This window comes from Neovison vison, chromosome 9 (genome assembly GCF_020171115.1).
Source record: "Neovison vison isolate M4711 chromosome 9, ASM_NN_V1, whole genome shotgun sequence".
Taxonomy (NCBI): Eukaryota; Metazoa; Chordata; class Mammalia; order Carnivora; family Mustelidae; genus Neogale; species Neogale vison.
The window spans coordinates 12,816,683-12,839,271 of NC_058099.1; the positions used below are offsets into that span (position 1 = coordinate 12,816,683).

The following is a 22,589-nucleotide window of genomic DNA, read 5'->3' on the forward strand; positions in this document are numbered from 1 at the left end:
TGAGGACGGACACACAAGGCCACTCAGTCAGGCCCTCCTGTCATTCCCCAACCTGGCCAGGGCAGCAGACAAGTGGTCCCCATAAATTGGTATAGTCACTGTGGAAAGTAGCTTGGTGGCTCCCCCAGAAAGTGAAAGACAGAATGACTGTGTGACCCAGGATTTCCGCTCCTGGATAGATACCCAAAGCCTTGAAAACAGGGACACAGACACATACGCAGACTTGTATGCAAATGTGCAGAACAGTGTTATTCCTAACAGCCAAAGGCAGAAGCAAGCCAACCACGCATCCACAGGTGAACGGATGCATGGGGTGTGGGAGGTCTGTACCACGGAATGTGGCTCCCGCATAAAAAGGAACAAAAGTTCTGATTCACACCGCAATATGGACAAACCTTGATAATAAGCTGAGTGACAAAAGCCGGACACAAATATTGTAGGAGTCCACTTACACAAAACACCTCTTAGGCAAACTCCTAGAGATGGAAAGCGGACTAGAGGTGATCGGAGGCTGAGGGCGGAGGGTACGGCTTAATGATAAGAGTTTCTGTTTGGAGTGATGGGAAAGAGAGGGAAACGGACAGTGCTGATGGCCTCACAGCACATAATATACAGCATATGAATATACTTAATGCCGTTAAATTGTACACTTAAAATGATTAAAATGGCAACTTTTATGTAATATGTATATATGTATCCCAATTTTTCTTTTTAAAGATTTTATTTATTTATTCGAGAGAGTAAGGGAGAGCATAGAGGAAGAGAAAGAGGGAGAAGCAGACTCCCCGCTGAGCAAAGAGCCAGATGCAGGGCTCAATCCCAGGACCCTGAGATCACGATCCAAGCTGAAGGCGGATGCCCAACCAACTGAACCACCCAGGCATCCCACCCCATTTTTTTTTTTTAAAGGTCTCCTAAAACCTGCACTTCAAATCATATATCTTGTGACATAAGGAGCTGCCTGTTACTAGAGGTATACAAGTAGTCCCTATAAACACGAGAATCCGTGATCTCTGACTTCCAATTCGGACCTTCTTTTCCAGAGGCCTTACACTTGATGGCAGTGCAGGGCTGGAGTTTCCAGGATCAAGGGTAGCAGCCTCCCGGTTGTTCAGTGCAGCCACAGGGGGCCCAGGGCAGCCACAGCTTCCCATGATTCAAGAGAAGCGGGAAATCTGAGGTTTTTTTAATATAAAAGATTCTGAGTTTTAAATGGTAATGGCTCATTTAAAACTTAGGGCCATGACCTGAGCATGTCTGTTCAAAATCTCCCAGGTCGGTGCAAGGCATCCGCTTTCCCGGCTGGCTGTTCCCCACACCAGGCTCGCCATGCTCAGCTCCAGGAGCCCCTTTCCCAGGGCTCCTCCCCACAGAGGACGCCAGCTCATCCCATCCTGCAGGCCCCAGAGGAGACCCTTGGAGACCCTTGTGCACCTCACTGTGGGCCCCCTTCTGGGTCCTACAGCAACAGCCAGGCCAAGCCAATCTGTTCTCATCTTGCACCCAGTGCATGTGTCTGCGTGTCTGGGTGTGTGTCCCCCCTCTGCTTGACCGTGGGACTCCTAAGGCCCATGCCCGATCTGCCTGCACCTCCCTGTCCCCAGTGCCCTGTGTGGAGCCTGGCACGTGGGGGTGCTCAGGGGAAGCCTGTTGGTTTGCAAGGAAGAATAAGGACAGGGCGGAGATTTCCCTGGTTTGCACACAGGCGCCGTCGGGTGTGCTCTCACTCCACACACGCGCACGGCCACATCGATGCGTGTACGTACCCACACAGACTCAACCCCAGGGACAGGTGGACACGAGGACAGGTGGACGTGTGCACATACACAGGACAGATGACAGCGAGGAGCAGGCTTTCCCAGAAGGGAGAAGGGGCTCCTGGGGACAAAGTCTACACCTTCCAGTCCATTCCCTCGTTGCAGCCAGATTGGGCAGAGGTCTTCAGACATGTGGAAGGCCAGAGTTGAGCCCATCACCCCCCAAGGAAGGGCGCCAGTACCAAGCCCTGGCCAATGGCCCAGCAGGCAATGCCACCCTGGGCCTGGGGGAGGTGGGCCACCCACAGGGACGGGTCTGAGCACTGCTGACCTAAGGCAGACCTAAGGCAAGGGTCGATACCAGGCCCAGATGTGCACCAGCCAGCCCGGGGCCACCTCCTCCAGGAAAGCTTCCTCCACTCGGTTCCTCCTCAGCCCAGTGACTACAGTCTCTGAGGGCCTCGGTGTCTCCCTCGTGGTGCTTCCTGCTGAGAACCTTCCTCCCTCCTCCACGGTCCCAGCCAGTCACACTCTAGGAGACACCCACTCTTTCTGGAGGTTTCCCTAGGAAATCTCTTGTGTCCCCATTCTACCCCCACCTCCCCCCCAGCACCCCCCCATCACCTGAACCTGCGTGTCCACCTTAACTGCTGTGTCCTACCCACACGTGAGGCACTGTGGTCAGCCTCCAGAAGCCCTCAAGAACATCCCTCCCTCCCCAACACACACACACACACAGTTACAGCTCCACGGCCCCTTCCTGGGCACATGGGCCATCGTGGCTCCAAGCAAGACATGCACAGAGTCCCCTGCAGGGCCCAAGGAGCCCAGCAAGGCTGCCTCCCTTCTGAGAGTGATGTCCCTGACAACCTGGACAGAATACCACCTCTTGCCTCCTGGGCCAGGAGGTTCTCAGGGCATGCTTGAGCCAACCACCCATTTTACAGATAAGAAAGCTGAGCGCAGAGGAAAGGAACTTGTCCGTTAGCCCCTCACCCAATAGGTCTAGAGCAAAGACTCTCTCGGGTGCTCCCAAAATAACTTTAAACTTCATTTCAGAAGCCTTGGCCATGCCCCCTCCCTGTCAGAAGGTAGAAATGCAGTCGAGGGCTGCAGGACAGGACAGGAGTCAGCTCTCCCTCCTGCAGAGTGGCCAGTTCTGCCTGACCTCGCAAGCCTCCCGGCCCTCCAGAGGACACTGAAGGGGACTTTTGTACCTTTCCAGGTAGCTTCCACTGGGCCCAGCTCCATTGTCCACTTTCCTCCACCCTGCCTTCTGCTCCAGGGGACCCACCAAGCGAGCTTCTGGGTCCCCCAACTTCTATGGGGTTAGGCCAGGGGGAGGGAGGCCCTGGTGGGGAGATCAGGGGAGGGAGAGTGGCCCCGGCTGGCTGGCTGCCTCCCTCCACTGATGGCCCCAGCTACTATCAAGATGAGCCTGTCTCCTGAGCTCTTGCTTGCCTCCCCTCCCTAAGCCTCAGTAGATCACCCCCAGTTATCATGAGCTCTGGGGTCCTGCACTCCTCTCCGTGAGTCCCCATTCCTGTTCACACTTCCAGTCATCCTAGCGTAAGTGCCATCTGCTTCTTGCTGGACCCTGACTGATGCTCCAGGCGGGATCCCAACTGCCCAAGCCCCGGCCCCCGCTTGTAGAGGGATGGGGAGGTCAGGCCAGGAAAGAAGCCATGTCATACACCCTCAGGTCCTCAGGGGCAGGGTCTGGGCCAGCCCGGGCCGGGCTCTCTCTCGATCCATCACCCCAAACGGCTTTCCCAAGCCTGCCCCAGGCTCGAAACCCCAAGTTAAAAACCTCGTGGACCACTAAGTTTGGAGCCAGAATCTCTCTACCTTTTCTTCATTACCATTTCTCCTGGGGGGTCTTTTTAGACATTTTTTTCCCTAGTTCTCCCCCCCATAAAACTTTAACACCACATATCCAGTAGCTATCTTTCTGTATCGAACGTATACTGGGCTTCATACAGAGAAAGAGTGAGAACTTTTTTGCCCCCTCCCTTCCAAGAACCATTTTTTTCCCCCACTTTGGACAGTATCACTCCCCACTAAGAAGGCAAGTTCTGGACCCATTCAAATAGTCCCCACATAACAACTTGGACAGCTACGGTCAGTTCCATTTTCCAGATGGAGAGACTGAGCTTGCAGGGGCAAAAATGACTCCTCTAAAGTTCCTCCTGGTAGAAAGTAAGAGTACGTACTACAGCTCCTTAAACTGTCCCCCTAAACCCACACTGAGACCCCACAGAAGGCTGATATTGCCAGGAGCCAGGGTCAGGGGGAGGAGCGCAAGGCTGTCACTAGGAGACAGGATTCAACCTGGCCTTTGCTGTGTGACTCCAGGCCAGCCCCTTTCCGTCTCTGAGCTCCTGATTTATCAGCAATCCAATGAGTCAGGGAAGGTTAGAGGAGTGACAATCTCCATTCTCAGCCACCAAAATAAGAGCAAAGACAAAAAAACAAACCCTCTTTATTTTACACTGGCAAAGAATATAGAAAGTCGACCGTCTGCCCCCATCCTAATTCTGCCTACAATTAGCCTGACCCTTGACAAAAACATAGATGCCTCTGACTTTTGATTTAGCAGACTTTCTTTTTAATCTGGGGAAGCAGACACTGGCAGGCTCAGGTCCTGCGCTCCCCAAAGGTCTAAGCAACACAGCTGGTACAGAATCCCCGACAGGGTAAGTGACCTAACACTGTGCAGCATGAAGCTGGCATCCCTAGACCTTGGAGCACTGGTCCAGGAGTCTCCCCTCAGCTCAGACTCCCACTGTGACCTCCACATGACCTCAGGGCTCCCAACCTGCAAAACCAGGCCACAGGACAAGCAGATCCTCGACCCCCTTTCCACCACGAGGTCAAGAGAATCTCCATTTTACCAGGAAAGCCAAGCTGTCTTCCCATTCCTGGAAGCCACAGCCAGAGAAATGCATTTTAACCTTGATGTGTTTGCAAAAAATAAATAAAATAAAATCGGTTTCATTCAAATGCTGCTGGCTTGGTTGCCATGGATACCACCTAATCATGAAGGATGACTGTTACTTGTTCCCATGGAAACACGGAGGCCTGAGGAACATCCTGTAATTTCAGACAAGACACCAAATTTCAGTTGTCGGGTTGCACTGCCCAGATCTTAATGCTTAAAAACAGGGAGAGGCAGCAACCTCTAATATTGGTGTCAGGAGAAAAGAAGTCCACACGAGTACAGAAAAAGGAGACAGGAGATAGGGGGATATGTGTGTGCTGGACCTCAACGGTGACCAGGAAAATGCAAATTAAAACTACCAGATACCATTTCACACCATTCAGACACGCAAAAATAAAAAAGAACAGTGACCACGAATGTTGACAGGGATGTACGGCATTCTTTCATCCCTGCTGGTGGAGTGGAACGGGTCTGAAGAACAGTTAAACAAGAGCTAGTGGAAACTGACACACCACACGCTCTAGGACCAGAACTCCCTCCTCCACGTCCAATCTAGAACTGCTTCATCCCTGCACAAGGAGATCCGCCCCCAGATGTCTCCTGCCACACTGTTTGTAGCAGCAAAATGCTGGGAACAATCTAAGTGTCCACCAGTACGGGAATGGATGATCCCACCCCAGGGCAGTCATTTGGTGGGATACGACAGAGCAAGGAAGAAATTAAGGGGGTTCAGTTCACGTGGCACACAGTGACACTACGAAGGACCTGGTTCTGTAAGATCCACATGAAGCACACCCAGAAACATGGCATTGAGTGAAAAAAAGTATGCCGTCCAAGGAAATGGAGCATAATCCACTTTTACACATTTTTGTACCAATGTTCACAACATGCATAATAGCCAAAAACCAGAAACAGTCAAAATTGTCCTTCAAGAGGTGAACGGTAAAACTGGGGTCCATCCACAGTGTATGAGGTGGAAAATAGCCCCCCAAAGAAGTCCACACTTTTTCCTAATGCCCAGAGCCTGTGGATATGTTACCTTACATGGGGACTCTGCAGACAGGATCAAGGGTAAGGAAGTGGGTGTTTATCCCACATTATCCAGGGGAAATAGTCTTAAATGAGGAAGAGGAAGCAGAAGGGTACAACGATGGAAGAGGCAGGCGACATCCTAAGCATGAAAGGAACGACTAAAGAAGAGATCGCAAACCAAGAAATGTGGGTGACTACTATCTGGAAGCTGGGAACATGCTTCCGCTAACAGCCAGCAAGAAAAGGGGACCTCAGTTCTACAACCACAGGGAACAGAGTTCAGCCAATGAAATGGATTTTTCCCTAGAGCCTTCCGAAAAGAACTCAACCTGTTAACATCTCAATTTTAGTGCTGCAAGACCCACGACCCATGGCAGACTTCCGACCTACAGAACTGTCCGATGGCAGCTCTGTGTTGTATGAGCTGTTCCATATTTTTAAAGTTTATTTATTTTTCTTTTTAAGGAAGCTCTGCACTCAACGTGGGGCTTGAACCCACAACCTTGAGATGAAGAGTCATATGCTCTTCTGACTAAGCCAGTCAGATAGACCTAAGCGGCTAAATTTTCATTTGTTGTGGCAGCAACAGGAGATAAACACACATACCATGAAATGCTACACAACAATAAAAAAAAAGAATGCACTATTGATTGATTTCCACAGCTTAGGTGGATCTCAAGGGCATTATGTTGGAGTGGGGGAGCAAGTGGCAAAAGGTCACATGGAGTATGATTCATTCCATTGATATGGCGTTCTTAAAGTGGCAAAGTTCTAGAGATGGAAAACAGAATAGCGGTTGCCGGGGGTTAGGGATGGTGGTGAGGGGTGGGGCATGTCAGATGGGGTGGCTATAAGGGGCAGCACGAGAGCTCTTCGTACTGGTAGTCTTTGTGTCTTGATGGTGGTGGTGGTTATGTGAATGTATACATGTGATAAAATGGCACAGAACTGGGGCACCTAGGTAGCTCCGTCACTAAGCCTCTGCCTTTAGCTCAAGTCATGATCCTAGGGTCCTGGGATAGAGCCCCATATCAGGCTCTCTGCTCAGCGGGAAGCCTGCTTCTCCCTCTCCCACTCCTCCTGCTTGTGTTCCCTCTCTTGTTGTCACTCTCTCTCTCTAATATATAAATAATCTTTTTTTTTGAAAAGGCACGGAATCATACATACACAGGTACCAGGTTGCAGAAAAGGGAGAGAAAAGAGTGGATGGCAGCAGCCCCCGGCACCCAGAATCCAACCCGGCACTCAGAGACGTGCCACATGATTCTCCTTTTGGACATACAGAATCTTCTAGGGTACGAGCCTCAGACAAGTTTACCGGGTTAAAGTGAGACAAAACAAGGCCACGTCATAATTTTGCCTAAGCCGGTAGCCAAAGTCAAGTCACTGTGCCTCCCACAAAATACCAAACACCCTCCTGAGTTGGCTAAAATGACGTCTGCTGCTTCCCTACAATGACAGCTTTATCTTCATGCTTGCCTCCTCTCCCTAAAGACACGTGTGGAGGTCCCTCATCATAAAATCGCCCCACATTCTCACAGCAGCCAAGCTAGAGTGAACCTCACTTCCTTAGGCTTCCCCCCAAAGCACCCCCATCAAAGCCCAAATCCTATAGCAGGTATTTTTTCTACCGTATTCATGAAGACTGAGATGTCCTGTGGTTCCCGGTGGTGTATGTTCTCCCTCGCTGGCATAATAAAAAATAAATTCACCCTGTCTAACTAGAGGCATGCTCCCCCGTGGGTTTGTGGCTGGAGGGCATCGATGCTGGAGGGTATCACAATATAGTCACATTGCAACATAACTATCAGGGGAACCAGGTGAAGGGTGCAGGGAGACCTCCCTGTACTCTTTTTGCAACTGCTTATATATCCGTGATGATTTCAAAATGGAAAAGTAATAAACAGCCTATTTGAAATACATGGAATCATACCTGTGTGTAAATAATTGAGATTTTCCATCCCAAGAAACTAACTGCAGAAATGGATTGGTATCCCGTGTTACCTAATAGAGGAGTTAGCAATCTAGAGGTAAGAGGCCCAGAAATATAACCCTCACCACACAGGCTTACACTAGACGCCTTAGGCTGAAGTACATTTGTTGTCTATGTGATTAAACCGATACACTGTTTTACCTTCTGTGTGTGTGTGTGTGTGTGTGTGTGTGTGTATGTTTGCACAAGCTCATATAGAAAAAAAATCATCAATAGTTCTCGAAACATTTATCATCAGACGTTCTCGTTGAAGAAGGGGATGGGCTGGGGTGGACACAGATGACCGCACTATTTACTGAATGAAGAATAATTGAGACAACCAAAAACTAACAGAAAAATTACAATATAAATAGGTGGTATGAGAATTCAGCGTGAATTGTGCCCCCTGAACACATAGGAGAGGAGGAGGAAAAAAAAAAAACAAGTCAGAAAATGAAACCAATAAATCAGAAACGGCAGCCCAAATTACCAGATGGCTACAGAGAGTGAATCAGGAAAAGTTCAAAAAGTGGACCTAGTAACAAATCAGTGGGTGAGGGAACATAGCCCCCCATCCTGGAGGGCCAAAAGACTGGTCCCCGCCATCCCCCCTGCCTGCCCCCACCACGGGAGTGGCCAGGTAAACAGCAGGAAGAGCCAAAGGTAAAATCACCATGGCAACGGGCCATGGAATCTTCACACTGTTAGAACTTTCCAGACGCAGCAGTCCAACTATGATGGCTCTGTGTCTATCTTTGTGTGTGTTAATGAAGCACATCCGTACTCTTATTATCTGCTCGTAACAGTGAGCTAAATAAAGAGTGAGTTTGCCAAAATATTGCACTGATAAGTTGGTAGGTCTCCTGCCTCCCACCGGGTACTTTTTCCAGTTCAGTTCTTGGTCATCTGTCTTTGGGAGAAGGGGGACAGGTGTTCCTTAGAAGTGACTGAGCCTTACCCACCGGCGGTAGGCAGAATAATGGGCCCCAAAGAGTCCAGGTCTCAATCCCTCGAACCTCTGAAGAGGTCATCTGTGTGGTGAAAGGGACTTTGCAGACAAGATGAAATCAAGAGCCCAGAGATGGGGAGTTTACACTGGATGACCTCGTGGACACAACGTAGTCCCAAGAAGGAGACAGGGGAGTTGGAGAAGGCAGAGCTGGTGCTGGGGTGAAGGGAGCAAGGGGGCCGGGGGCCATGGGTCAAAGACTTCTAGAAGCCAGGAAAGTCCAGGAGACTGAGCCTCCCCTGGAGCCTCCACGAGGAATAGTGTGCTGCTGACACCTTGATTCTAGCCCAGGGACACAGGTTTCAGACTCTTGACCTCCAGAACTGTAAAATAATAAATCTGTGTTGTGTTAAGGCACCAAATTTATGGTCATTTGTTACAGTAGCAACAGGAAACCTATACAGCCCCTGATAAAAGCACAACGGACTCTAATTACATTACGGTAAAGATAGAGGGATAGCGCCGTCAGACCGTCGGCCGATGCAGACAGGGGACGCTCAAGGTCTCCCGTCTCTCGCTTACAGCTGCTGTAAAAAAGGAGCCGAGCTTCCTTCTAGAAAGACAGTGTTCATCACCATGTATAACGTAAGCCTCTTTCTCTCTCCACAATGCACCTGGTATCAGAGGACACACGTGATAGCCACAGACCTGAAAACCACAAGCGCACGGGGTACATTTGCTGGTTATTTTGCAATCTAACTTAGAGATGTTTTCACATCTGTGCCTGGAGAACGTTTCATCTTTTCGTACTCAGCACTCTGTGTATTTATCCTCAGTACAGATACTATTTACATCAATCATACTTCTCTAGGGTATATAAGTTCTAATGATAGCACTTCAGAGAGACCCGTGATTATCCAAACCTAAATATTCTGATGTATTATTAGATTCATCCTATTTTTTATTTCATTCAGAAAATACAAGCTATTTCTTTTTTCCCCAAAATTTGACCTCAGGACTTAAGGTCCTACACATTTAAGAACCGTATTATTAAATTAGTACCGGGCTATATGACATAACAGCCTTCATTTTTTTTTTCCCTCAACAAATTAAAAGGGGCATAAAGCTTTAAGTGTGTATCTATTGATTTTTCCATATAACTTGAAAACTCCCTTTACCTTTCGGTACTTGACAACTTGGAATTCAAATTCTAAATGATCTCCCAGCTTCTAACTTAACGGTTGAATGCGAAAGCAAACTGAATTCCAGTTCTTTGTGTAATTTTTAGCCTACAGAACAGCTGACCCCCTAGATTATATATCAGATCCTGTCAGGGACATGAAGCTGTAATTTGGAAACACAAGGGAGTGATCATTTTATGTTCTAGAACAGACCATCTGTGACTACCCTAGGAACTTGAGGGGGAAAGGGGACCAATGTAGACATGAAGCTCCAGCTTCATGTATGCATAATCCTTTGTCTCCTACCCTGGGGTCTCCTATCTTCTGCCGGCACCCATGAAACTACCAGGCTAGGCTCTTAGCTTGCAAGTAGGGTAATAGTCCAACCCTGCATGGTAATTAACAAAGAGCATCAAAACTACTTTTAATAAAGGAGGTACAAGACTAATAGCTAAAAATATGTCACTGAGAGACTTTGTAAAAAAAAAAAAAAAAAAAGAAATCTAAATAAATGAAGAAGAGATATACCATGTTCAAGGATTGGGAAGACTCGGTGTTGTTAAGATGGATTTCTCCCAAACCCATCTCCAAATTTAATGCAATCCCAAACAAAATCCTAGCAGGCTTTCTGAAGACAATGACAAGCTCCATTTTAAATTTAGGTGGCTAGGCAAAAGACACCAAAGAACCAGACGATCTCGAGTAAGAAGAAACAGGTTGGGAGACTTATCATTACCTGGTTTCAAGGCAAAGTTTATAGTCTTGAAATAGAGCTAAAGTAATCAAGACAGCATAGTACTAGCATTAGGACATAGATCAATGAACAGAAGAGCACGCAGAAACAGTACCCCACATAGATGGTCAATTGATTTTGGGGAAAAAAAGTGCAAAAGTAAATTGATAGTGCAAAAGATAGTTATTTCAACAAATAGCACTAGAACTGGATATCTGTATGTAATAAAAAAATGGACCATCAGGAAATGTAGAGAAACAGATCTGGGGATGGTGACCGTGCCATATATCTGTATTTTTATCCTAAGGCTGTTTCCCAAAGTAGGAAACAATTCTAACAGGAAGAAACAGGTTCAGAACCCTGACTACACACCTAGGAATGCAAAAGGCAGGATTTGGGCCCCGTCATCTGTGAACCTAAGGGTTGCCCCACGGTGGGAACCTCCACACACAGAGCAGGGAGAAGACAACGGGTCCAAGTCAACCAGGAAGCTGAGTTTCCTCCCTGCCCTTGGCCTCTCTCTCCATTTCCAGGTCCCCTCGCAGCCCCAGCAACAAGGCACAAAGAGATGAGAGAGGCCTCGCTTAGTATCACATTTTGTTCCCATGATGCTGGGTGTGGGGAAGGGAAGGAGTCCTGAGACCTAGAACTGTGATAACCCATTGTCTGTCAAATAGAATTGGAATCAAAGTTCAAGTGGTCATTAAGTTCAGGACGTGGTTCAGAATCAGGGGAGGGTACCCACTGTTCCTGGGAGTGGGTCTGCTGGGAGAGGGGCACTGCCAGGGCACCCATCACCACCCACCCAGAGCATTTGGCCGGGGGGGGGGCAGAGCCACTCTCCAGAGGGGCCATGGAGGGGTCAGGCTGCTGGCACTCAGGAGCTGGAAGGAAGAGCCAAGGACATGTGCTCCCCTCACTTAGATCCCAGGAGGGGCCTCTCAGAAAGCAGAGTGCGGGGGGTCTGTCCCCTGGCCCCCGGCTGGCCTCAGCAGCCATCCAAGGGAAGTCCTACAAACTTGCCAGCATCTGTAGACACTGCCACAGGCTCTTCTTGAGGCTCTCCTCAAGCCCCTCCACAAATGCCTTGATAATTTACGCTTCCTATCCCTCACCCCGTACACCTCGCTTTCCAGGAATTCCCAGGCTTCCAGAAAACTCTGGATTTCTTTTTTTTTTTTTTTAAGATTATTTATTTATTTATTTGACAGAGATCACAAGTAGGCAGAAAGGCAGGCAGAGAGGAGGAAGCGGGCTCCCTGCCGAGCAGAGAGCCCAATGTGGGGCTCGATCCCAGGACCCTGAGATCATGACCTGAGCAGAAGGCAGAGGCTTTAACCCACTGAGCCACCCAGGTGCCCCAAACTCTGGATTTCTTGCTCACTCCAAGGACTCATCAACTGGCCTGAAGTCCCCTCTTGTCCCCAAATCTCTTTGCTCCTTTGCTCTCTGAGGATTTCTAGGAACTTGGGTGTGCGATGTTTCTATTCCCGCATTTCCCCCTGCGGCCCTTTGCTCCGTGGCTGCAGGGCCCACCCCAGGGCCCACAGAGGACGGCCATTTTTACTGTGCTGCTGGAGTGCAGGGTCGGGGGGGCTGTCCCACAGTGCAGGCACGGGTGCAGTTTCTCCACATCCATCCCTTGTCTGAAACAATGCCATATCATGCATTTTGAAGCCTTTGCATATGTAGGAAAAGCGTAAAAGCACAGGTGGGCAGGACACACTCAGCCTTCAGGAGGCCGGCTCTCCCTGGGGACAGGACAGGTCCCTTTAGTCATTCAGCAAACTTTCCCCCTAAAAGGGCCAATGAACAAATACTTAAGACTTCTCTAGACTACTCAACTTCTTTCAAAGTAGACTGAAAAAGGCCACAGACAATGTATACATGAATAAGCATGGCTGTGTGTTCCAGTTAACTTTACTTAGGGACACAGAGACGCGAATTTCATAGAATGTTCACATTATAAAATTTCACTCCTCTTTCAATTTTTGTGTCCACCACGGAAAAAAAGCTCTTCCTCGCGCCCAGATTGTATACAAACAGGGGGCAGGCTGGGTTTGGCCTGCGGCCTGTACTTTCCTGGCCCCAGCTGTACCTGAATCATTTTATTTCTAGGGGAAAAAAAAGAGAGAGAGCGAGAAAAAAGAGAAGGAAAGAGAAGCAAACAGGATCATGTTACCATTTGTTACATCTGAGAAGTGAGTGCATGGGAGTCTGCGATTTTGTTTCCCACTTTCTATACTTCCAAACATTTTAGAATTTTTTTAAAAAAATTCAAGAACAGAAAAAAAAAAATTCAAGAACAAGAAAAGACCTGGAAGTAACCCCTACATGCTCCCAGAGCTTATCACTGGGTGCTGAGATTAATGGTGATTTTCTTACTTGCTCTGCTGGCTCCCCTACCCACTCCAAGGGCTCCCACTCACCTAGATCTTTCCAAAGGCCATATGCCACCACCTTTTTGCAGGACCTCTCTCTCCTGAGTGCCAGGTTCCCATCAATTTGGAATTTCAGGAACCCATTCAATTTTCATCCATAAAAACAACACAGTAGCATAATATGGAATCAGGCACAGTGAATAGGACCTCTGACTTCTTGTCTTGCTGAATACAACGTTAAAACAATTACCACCCCTTGCATCTCATAAAAGGAATGTTCTAATCCCCAGAAGAGTCCAAAAACCACCATCTCAGACTAAAGAAACGTTACAAAGGTGGATTACATCGAAATGGACGTCAATCGAAATGGGTGACTCGGTGCACTAGCCTTATTTTTCTTATTTTGCTGTCCGTCAGGGAACAAATGTGGACAGTCTGTCCAGCACTGCTCCTCAGATGAGAATGGCATTCCCTGTACCACCTCCCCGAACCTTGTCAGCTTCTCTCAACCTGCCCTCTGCTTCCCTAGACCCCACACCGACTGGCCTCCCTCTGAATTCTCCAGGAAGCACGAATGACCTCCTTACTGGGCCTCTGAACCCTGCATCACATCTGAGTCCTTCGGGAAACCTCCTGGCTCACTCCCCCAAACTGATCTGGTCCTTCTCACCCTCTCCCAGCTCAGACCCACTGCCTCCTCCTTCGGGACAGCCAACACTGTCACCTCTGTTCGTGGATACCCACTCTCCCCCGACCCTCTCCCTGTACCACACCGACCTAGCTTTCTGGCTGCTAAAAAGCATATTCCCAATCACAGCTCTGGTAAGAAACGTGAGGGTTAAACACCCTGATCTCTGCCCCTCCACAGCTGGGTCATGCTGAGCAGGTACTAAACCCATCACAGACTCAGTTTTCCCATGTGCAAAATGAAGCAGATCAGGGTACCAGAGAGAATGAGGATTTAATAAAAGGGTACACTGAAAGGACTTAGCAGAGCCCCTGGCATGCCGGAAGTCATTTTCATAATTACCTTATTTTCAAAATCTTTCCTTCGATTCCCTGTGGCTGTCTAGGGTGGGTGCCAACCTCTTGGCTCACCGTTCAAGGCCCTGACCAACCTTCCAGTCATGTCATCTGCTAACCTGATTCCAGGAGACCTTCCCCCAGGCTCAGCTCCCTGAGGTTAGAGACTGGCTCAATCCTCCACAGCAGCCCCCCCCGCACAGGATGTGCAAACAGTAGGTGGCTCATTAAAGCTCTGCTGCTCTGAACAAGTACAAGTGACACTTGGAGCAGCCTCTGGGGGAAGAGATGCCAAGGAACCATCTAGATGGTTCAAATCCCCAAAGGCATCACATTTTATTTCTAGATCAGCCCTAATAAAGGTGTAATTAACCCCTCAGGCTTTGGATGAACAGATAATGACAATTCACCCGGCCTATAATAATACTCTATGCTACGTCACACCTATTTGCTGCAAGTGCTTCTGAGCCCAGAGCCGTTTAGTCATTTGTCTGAGATCACACAGCATTTATGCTGCGGTCAGGACTCCTGCCCTGGCCACACTCCTAAGCCAAACCCAGTCCCCAGAACAGAAGTATAAATGGATGGGAAACCATTTTTTCCTGAGACTCTCTCTGACCAATTTACTGGTCTCCAATCTCTACAAACCTCCCCCTCCAAGAGGGACAGCAAGGAGCACGCATTGTTGGCTACCCAGCTCGTTGGCTACCCAGCTCCGCTGGCCCCTCTCCTTCCTCTTCCCTCTGCGCCTTCATCCGCCAGGGGCTGAGGGGGAGGGCACAGAGCCTCCCAGCCCCGCATTTTCCTCCCCATCCTCCCTGCCTTCTGCCTTTTTCATTTCCTAGCCATGTCAACTCATCACCTCTAAGGGCCAAGAAAAAAGAAAGAACATGGCCCAGATCCCGAAAGTGCTCTCCTGTCTGTCAGGGAGAAGAGAGGAGGGAAATAAAAGCTAACAAGGCTTCTAAAAGCAAAATCCCCAAACCACCTCTCAGGCACCCAGCAGCTGTCAAAGTCAACACAGGATCCCGGCAACGGGGAGGAAAGCCCATCCCAAATACAACCCAGGCAGCTGCCGAGTCTGGGATTCACAGACCAAGCACGGCTGCCTTTCCAAGGGCGTGATGGGAGTCCTCGGCCGCCCTTCCTGCTAACGTACAGGTGGGTCTGTCTAGACTGCGGAACCGAGCCGGTCTTTTCTGAGTACCGAGACTCCGGGGATTCTATTTTTTTTTTTTCCATTATCATTATTTGGAGGGCGATTGAGATTCCCCTCGCTCCCTTATTTATGCAGTCAGAGGAAATCACAGCACAGAGAGCCGCTTCCAAACTCAAGGCCACGTGGGCCAATTTCGGATGGATAATTAAATATTGAACAAACGCTGCGATGCCTCTGTTGGATCGGGATGGCTAAAAATAGCCACCCAGCCCCTCTACCCGATAACCACCCTGCCATTCGGCAAGGCAGCTCCCTGCTCATTCTCAAATCCCTCCTCCCAGCAACTGTCAAACACAGCCTTGCAGGGGGGTGGAGGGAGGTAGTGGGGGGGGGCTAGGGGGCTGGGGTGCTGTCGGGGCTGGGGACTGACTGTCCAAGTTCCCACTCAATGCAAAACAAAACTTCACCTCCCGGCAAGCTCCGAATGTTCCTGACCAGGAAATACTCTCCCTTTCCTGACATTTAAACTGAGTGGCCTGGAGAGGAAGGTGCAGGGGAAGTATCACAGCCGTGGCTTTTCTTTTAAAAACAGTCGAAAGGCTTCAGGTCATTTCTAAGCAAAACACGTATGGGATGTGAGTGTGGTGGCATCAGGTGACACAAGAGCTCACGCCCTCTTCTCTCCCCCAGGAAGACCCAAGGAGGAGCCCAGCTGCCTCGGTTTCCCTTCCTGCGCAACAAAAAAAACCAATGTGGAAATAGAATGAAAGAGTCAGAATTCCGGACCTGGATCTCTCGTCAATTTCTTTATATTGCCTTGAGCAAGTGGCCTTGGCTCTGAGGGTCTCAGTTTCCCCAGCTGTCAAGGGGAAGAGTTAGCTCCCTGCCACCATGCTGGAGGTCCAAGAGGCCCCTCCAACGGGGCCCAGCCGTGCTGAGCAAAGCAGGCTCTAGTCCCCCATCCCAGCAGGTTTGGGGAAGCACAGATGGCAGGGGGGCAGAGACGGAGTGGTACACCTGACCCACTGAGCTCAAGAGGGCATTCCTGTGTCCTCCACCCGCCGACCACAGAAACGAGGGAGCCACTTGGCTCCCAGGCCTGGTTCTAAGTGGAAATGGGCTTTAGAGCCTAGTGGCCTCAGTTCGGACCTTGCCTCACACTTACCACCACGAAGCTCGGTTTCCCAAGCCAGCAAAGGAAAGTGATAATGAGGACCCTATTACCTTAGGAGGGTGGAAGGGTCAAAATAAGATACGACATGATCAGGACAAGCTCTTGGCCCCCAGCCTGGCACATATTCAGCCATTATCTTCCTTGTTATTGAAGGTGATAAGGACAAGCCAGGAACACAAAGGCTAAGAGGCTGACATTCTGGCAGATTAATGGGGACCTTCTGGCCTCCCTCAGGGACCTAGATAGCCCTGGGGAGTGGGCCTCAAGCTGTCTGCCTGTCTTCAGGGACCTCATTCCAGGGGACACTGAACCCTTAGCACAAAGAGACTTGGTGAAGAGACAAGGGCTGAGGCAGTTTGACCTGTGACCTTCCCAGGGAAAGCACATGGTTGACAGAACGCAAATGATGGTGGGATATAGGGGTGGGAGTGGGGGTAAAACCAGACCTAAGGGGCCACCTGAGTGGTCTCAGGCAGGCAGACAAGCCAACTGAGAAGACTGGCCTCCCACAGATGCCAACGGAATCATTTCCCTGACTCTTTCCCAAGTTATGGCCAGGATTTGGAGAGATGATGGCCAAGAACACTTGGTGGAGTCGTTGACTGCGCAAATCAGATAGGAGGAGGAGGCCTTATCAAAGCCAAGGCCTGATCACAAAAAGATCTGCCTGCCCACAGAATAGTAAGGTGGTGCATTTATCAGCTCAGGATCCGGGGTCTTGCAGAACTGGACTCCAGCATTTCTGAGATGTGTGATGCTGGATATGGCTCCCACTCTCTGGGCTTCAGCTTCCTCCTCCTTAAAATTAGGATAACACCAGTATCCATCTCACAAGGTTGCTATGAGCATTAAATGAGATAAGGCAAATACAAAATTAAGCTCACTGCTGGTCTCGGAGAAAGCACTCAACAAACAAAAGCCATTTTAACTTCCTTACATGCCATGAGAAGAACTGAGTCTCCCAGCTCCTGGGGTATGTAAGGATGAGGAGAGCCTACAGAAGCTGGGGTTAAACCCCGAAGGAAGGATTGTGTCTCAGCAGGGACAAATGAAGAGATGAGGCAGGAAAAGATAAATGTACGATTTCAGAGGTTGCATCCAAGTTGGGGACAGAGAGTTGGGCCTTGGGCCCTTGGGGGTACATTTGAAGATGAGGGTATGAGGGCACAAAAGACACAACCAGCCCCCATCCTCAGGGTCTTGCCAGCCCACAGGGCATCTCGGCAGGGCTCAGTAAAATCAGGGTCCATATGGAGTGGTCCCAGCCCTTGTCCTTCCCTATGGGGCACACAGGCCCTTCCCTAACCATCATCCCAGTTGGGAAGCAGCTGTGTCAGACCAGCACCCTCCCCAACCACATCACCATTCTCCTGGGGGCCAGCAGCCCTGGGTTCCACATCTAGTTCTATGAAGGTCCCTCTGTGCCTCAGTCTCCTCATCTGGACCCCAGGGGTTGAATCACTCAGCTGCCATGTTCTAAGCACTGGGAGGGGACCATCACCTCAGGAGGTCAGGCCCAGCCTTCCTGGGCACCATCACCACGCCTGCCTGCATTCCTCTAAGTGTGCTGGGGTGTTCCTGGGAAACCCCCCCAGAGGACCCTCAAACAGACTCCAGCACACCCTGAAACGAAAGGAGCCTGGGGAGAGGGGAGACGGGTCACACAGCAACCAAAATATTGGGCCAAGCAATGGGACTATGTTTGGATATGGAGGAAGGACCGACCATCTCAGGGAAATACATCCACAAGGCCCCGCGTTGCGCAGGCGGGTAAGGATTAGCCCCTGGAGAAACTCGGGTGCAAACAGAAAGAAAAGAATCAGAGCCTCCAGTGAGTATGAGGATGGGCATTCCAGGTCTCCTGACCTGTCAGGCAGCAGCGCATGATAAGCCCTGCTTGACAGATGGGGAAACTGAGGCCCTGGGAGGTGCCTAGAGTCCTACAACCAGTCACACAAGCAGCTCATTGCTGAGCTAGTAGAACTACCACTCAGTACCCTGAAAAGGGCTCTGTGCCTCAAGTGAACCTCAACAAGTCAGCTTCCTCAACCATCTGAGGGCTTGGGGAGGGCTGGGAACACATGCCATTCATCCCCATGGGCCCCCACGACCCTGGCTGAAGCCCAGCACATAATAGGTTCTCAAGATATGTCTGCTAGTTGGGTAAATGGGCCAGCCTTTATCCGGAACAAGGGGGAAACTTGCATTTCCCCCCAGCAGCCCTTGGGGGAGAGATAGGTCAGACAAACAAAACTTTTCTTGAGCTGGTGTGGGGGAAGGAGGGAAGGAACCTTGGCTGGTGACATTCTACTGGGGACAGGCGCCCCCCCCCCTCATATCTATAAGCCATACCTAGCCTTCAAGCAGACTTGGGATCACAAACCCCAATGTGAAATGGCCAGCTGACCCTTGCCATCTAAAGGTCACTGTCTCCACCATGCTTCTGGTGATTGTCAATGGCGGATCTCACTCTGCCTATTTCTCAGATGGGGAGATGGGGGGCCCGAGAAGGAAGAGCCCTGCTTAGTGCCCCCACTTTCCTCAAAGCTGGGGGGATGGGACTGTGGAAACTGTCTGTCACTTGCAGCCCTAGGCAAGGACCAAATCCTGCTCTCAAGTCCACAGGGCGCCCCCCACCACCACTCCACAGGGCAGTGGGGGCAACAGGCAGGGGGCTCCCTCAAAGGTGGCAGCCTGGCCACAATCCTCCCCAAGACCCAGCCAGCTGCGAACCTGCCTCCAGCCACCTCTTCCCTGCACTTTTCTGTTTCTAAACAAACACCCCTCTCCCCCCCAACCCCAAGTTCTCAGTCACTGTCCTTCCTCTCAAGTGGCAGAGGACAGAATGGGTATGGAGCAAGGGCTGTGAGTGGTTGCGGCTGGGGTGCTGGATATCACCCCCTCTTCCAGGATCTGACATCAGCACTATGGGACCAAGCCCCCATACAGATGGGAAGACTGTGCGGGCTGAGGTCAGCAGGGACCCGCCCAAGGCCACAGCGGGGCTCCCCCCAACATGAGTTACCATCTGCGTTGGGGCACTGGCCTCAGGAGGGTGGCCCTGGGGGCAGAGGCCAGGATCTGGGGCTTCAGGGAGGGGGAGGTCAATGGCTCCTCTAGCTGTGCCACGGGCCCCCAGCCTCCACCATACACCCTGCCAGGCAGCTCCCATCCCCAGCCACGACTCCCCAAAACTCAAGGCCCTTTCTCCAGCCCCAACTACTGCTCCCCACTACCCCCCTCCCAATCCCTTCTCCTCCTCCACCCCAGGAGGAACTCTGTCCACAATGTCCAAGACAATTCCCTTCTGTCTTTCCACCCGCAATTCTTCCACCCAGAGTAAGAATGCCAATAGCTCAGCCCAACAGTGGCCCAAGTGCCAGACAACAGAAGCTTCTAGCTTTCTATGCACTTGCTCTCATCCTTAAAAGAACCTGCCGTCACCGTACCTGTCACTATACCCGTCTACCAGACTAGGCCAAAGGGAGGTGACTGGCCAAAGGACAGTTTTGTGCAGAGCTGGGGCCTGGACACACATCTGACTCAATCACTCCCTGTGCTGAGGGAAATCACAGCCACCTGGTGACACCCTGTCCAAAAGTCACTTGCTTGGTGAAGCGCTCCCTGCTTTCCCAGATGTAACTTCTGGACAGTGACAGTCTCCTCCCCACTCCCTGCAGGCTTTGAGCTCCTTCAAGACTGGGACACAAAGCAAGGGCTCCTGCCTAGGCAGGGCCTGGAAGCTGGGGCTCAGGTGACCGCTGGACACACTGTCGCCTGCCCAGTTGGCAGAGCAGGAAGGGGACTTCCGTTTCTCTCGGGGCCTCTGCAGTCAGGAGCAGAAGGGCACCAAAGTGCAGGGGAGGTCATGCAGGGCATCTGCAAGGAGAGGGGAGGGCAGGAGGGCTCAGGGTGCCCTGAGCATTAGTGGGCATTTGTACAACGCCCACTTCTCCCAGCAGGAACCCATTTCCTCACTGAGTCCTACGAGGCCTGCTAGCCCCCTTTACAGCTCAAGAAACTGAGGCTCAGAGAAGACAAGTGGCTTGCCCAAAGTCTCTGTGCTCAAACCCAGATCTCTGGTCTTTCAGGCTAAGCCTGGAATGGGGCACAAGGTCGGGGGAGGGGAGGCGGGGGAAGAGCCAGAAGCCACTTCAAGGAAGGCAAGGGGAGGTGGACCCCAGGCCTTGAGACTCTTGAGCACTGAACTCGCAGCACACACCTGTGCACACTTCCAGTCTCAGCTTGAACCCCTCCACGCATGGGGAACTCACTACTTCAGGAACTCACTACTTCCTGAGGAAGCCTTGTACATTGTTATTCAGCCCTGACTGTGGGAAAAAAATCTTCCCTGTTCTGAGGAGAAGCAGATGAACGCCTACTGCCTGATTTTCCCGCAAGCTGATAAAACGGAGGTCCAGAGGCAGCACCACAGGGCCGGAGCCACACAACCGGCACCCAGGAGGCTGGGGAACTGACCTCAGGTCTACCAGGTCCAGGCACGGATCTGTTCATACCGCAGCCCAAGCAAGCTCCGCGCTGGACCAGGCTTCCCGTTTCCCTAAGCGAACCAACGAGGACCAGGTCCCGCCGGGCGCTACTGACCACCCTCCTCCCTCTCACCCACTGCCCGTTGGTGCTTCAGCGGTCCTGAGCCCCTTGACAGGGGGACCCTGGCCTCCCCAGGACCCCTTCTGGCCTCCTTCTTCCAGGAGCCCCCTCCCTAAACTCCATCCCACCCAACCTCGGAAGGAAGGCCCTGCTTCCACCAGGCCCAAAAGCCAGCCTCCTGGATCACATGCCCTTCCAACCAAGGATCTTGTTACTGGAAAAAAGAAAACGCTGCTTCCATTTCCCCTCCTCCCTGTCCTGCCTGCCGCCTTGAAAGAGAAACTTTTCAAAGGCAGTGGGCCCATCCACCAGGAGGGGTCCCAGGCAGATCGAAAAGCCCTGGCTCCTTTGGAGCCGAGGACTCCTGGGAAGGACCCTCTAAAGTCCAGCCACCTGTCCCTCCACCCAAAAGGTGGGGAAGCCTGTTAAGTCCCTGGGGAAAGGTGTGTGGGGGCGCTGAGATGGGCCCCCCCCACCCTGCGCGGAGAGCCTAGGGCCCTGAAGGCAAAGTGAGGAAAGGCCAGATCCACTCCTGATGACTTCATTGCCAGGCTGTGGAGTAAACTGAGGCACGGGGGAATAGGAAGTGGCATCTGAGAAACGAATAAAGAGAACCCCGAACTGCAACCTCCCCTTTCCCTACGCAAGGCACCAGGGGAGGTACCAAGGGAGACTAGAGCTTCGGATTCCCCAGGACGCTGGCAGAGGAGGGAGAAGCTGGGGGGATGCTGATCAAGCAGACCCAGTAGGGGGCAGCCAGATAAGGGCGATTGCGGGGGTGGGGGGGCGGCTAAGTAGACTGAAGGAAGATCCAGGGTCCTCAGCATTCCCCGGCATCAGAGGGCAAGGTGGAGGTAAGGGGAGCCCAGGGGTCGGGGGTCGGGGTGGCGCCTACCCCTAGTGGGCCGGCTCCGGCTGCGGGAGCGGCTCCTCTGTCGCTGCAGCCGGGGCCGCCGCAGCAGCCGGTAGTAGTAGGAGGGCCTCCCGGTGCTCTTCCTGGCGCTGCCGCCCGCGGACATGCTGCCGCCCGCCGGGCACCGGGCTGGGCCTGGGCGCGCTCACACGGGCCCCATCACCCGCTCCGGAGCGCCCGGCGGGCGTCCCTGTCTTCTCCCGCGCGCTGGTGCGGGCGCCGCCGAGGCCAAGGCTGCCCCACAAAGTCGCTCAAACTCCTCCTCCCGCCCCCGCCCTCCCAGAGCAGCCGGCCCCGCCGCGGGGGCCTGGGACCGGGAGGCCGGGCTGGCACCGGCCCGGAAAGTCAGTGCGGGAGAAATCCCGGCCTGGAGTCGGAGGGGCGAGGCGGCCCGGAGTGCCCCGGGACCCCAGGCAGGTCCCCAGGAAGGTCACCGTCTGCACCCCTCGCGCCCGAGAGCCGTGGCCCGACCTCAGGGCGCACGAGGCGCTCCAGCCCGCCCGCGGGTGTAAACGGTGCACACCCGCGTGCGCGCGATCGCGGGCACCGGACAGAGCGCACGCCAGGCAGCCCCAGGCGGGCACCGCGCTACGAATCCGGTCACCTTTTTAGGGGCCCGAATGAGGCTGACACCGCAGGGCGCCTTTCTGCCCCAAGCTCTCTGAACTGAGTCGGAGCCGCAAACACACCGCCGGGAGAGCTCCAGGCCCTAGCCCCCTAACCGGCTTGAAAAGACTTCCCTTTCACGCAGAAAAGTTGCCGG

General features: G+C 51.9%; 1 protein-coding gene across 3 annotated transcripts in view; it reads right to left on the minus strand.

The window, feature by feature from the left end:
- LOC122917293 (DAB2 interacting protein) overlaps positions 1-22,010 on the minus strand; it is a 124,092-nt gene extending 102,082 nt beyond the window's left edge. For 2 of the 3 annotated variants that reach the window (XM_044264987.1, XM_044264986.1), the window contains exon 1: positions 21,809-22,009. In XM_044264987.1, coding sequence (XP_044120922.1) covers positions 21,809-21,932 — 124 coding nt within the window. In that variant the 5' untranslated portion in view covers positions 21,933-22,009. Of the gene's footprint in view, positions 1-21,808 lie in introns of all 3 variants that reach the window. The other variant, XM_044264988.1, reaches the window with a different exon arrangement.
- Positions 22,011-22,589: the final 579 nt, after the last annotated feature.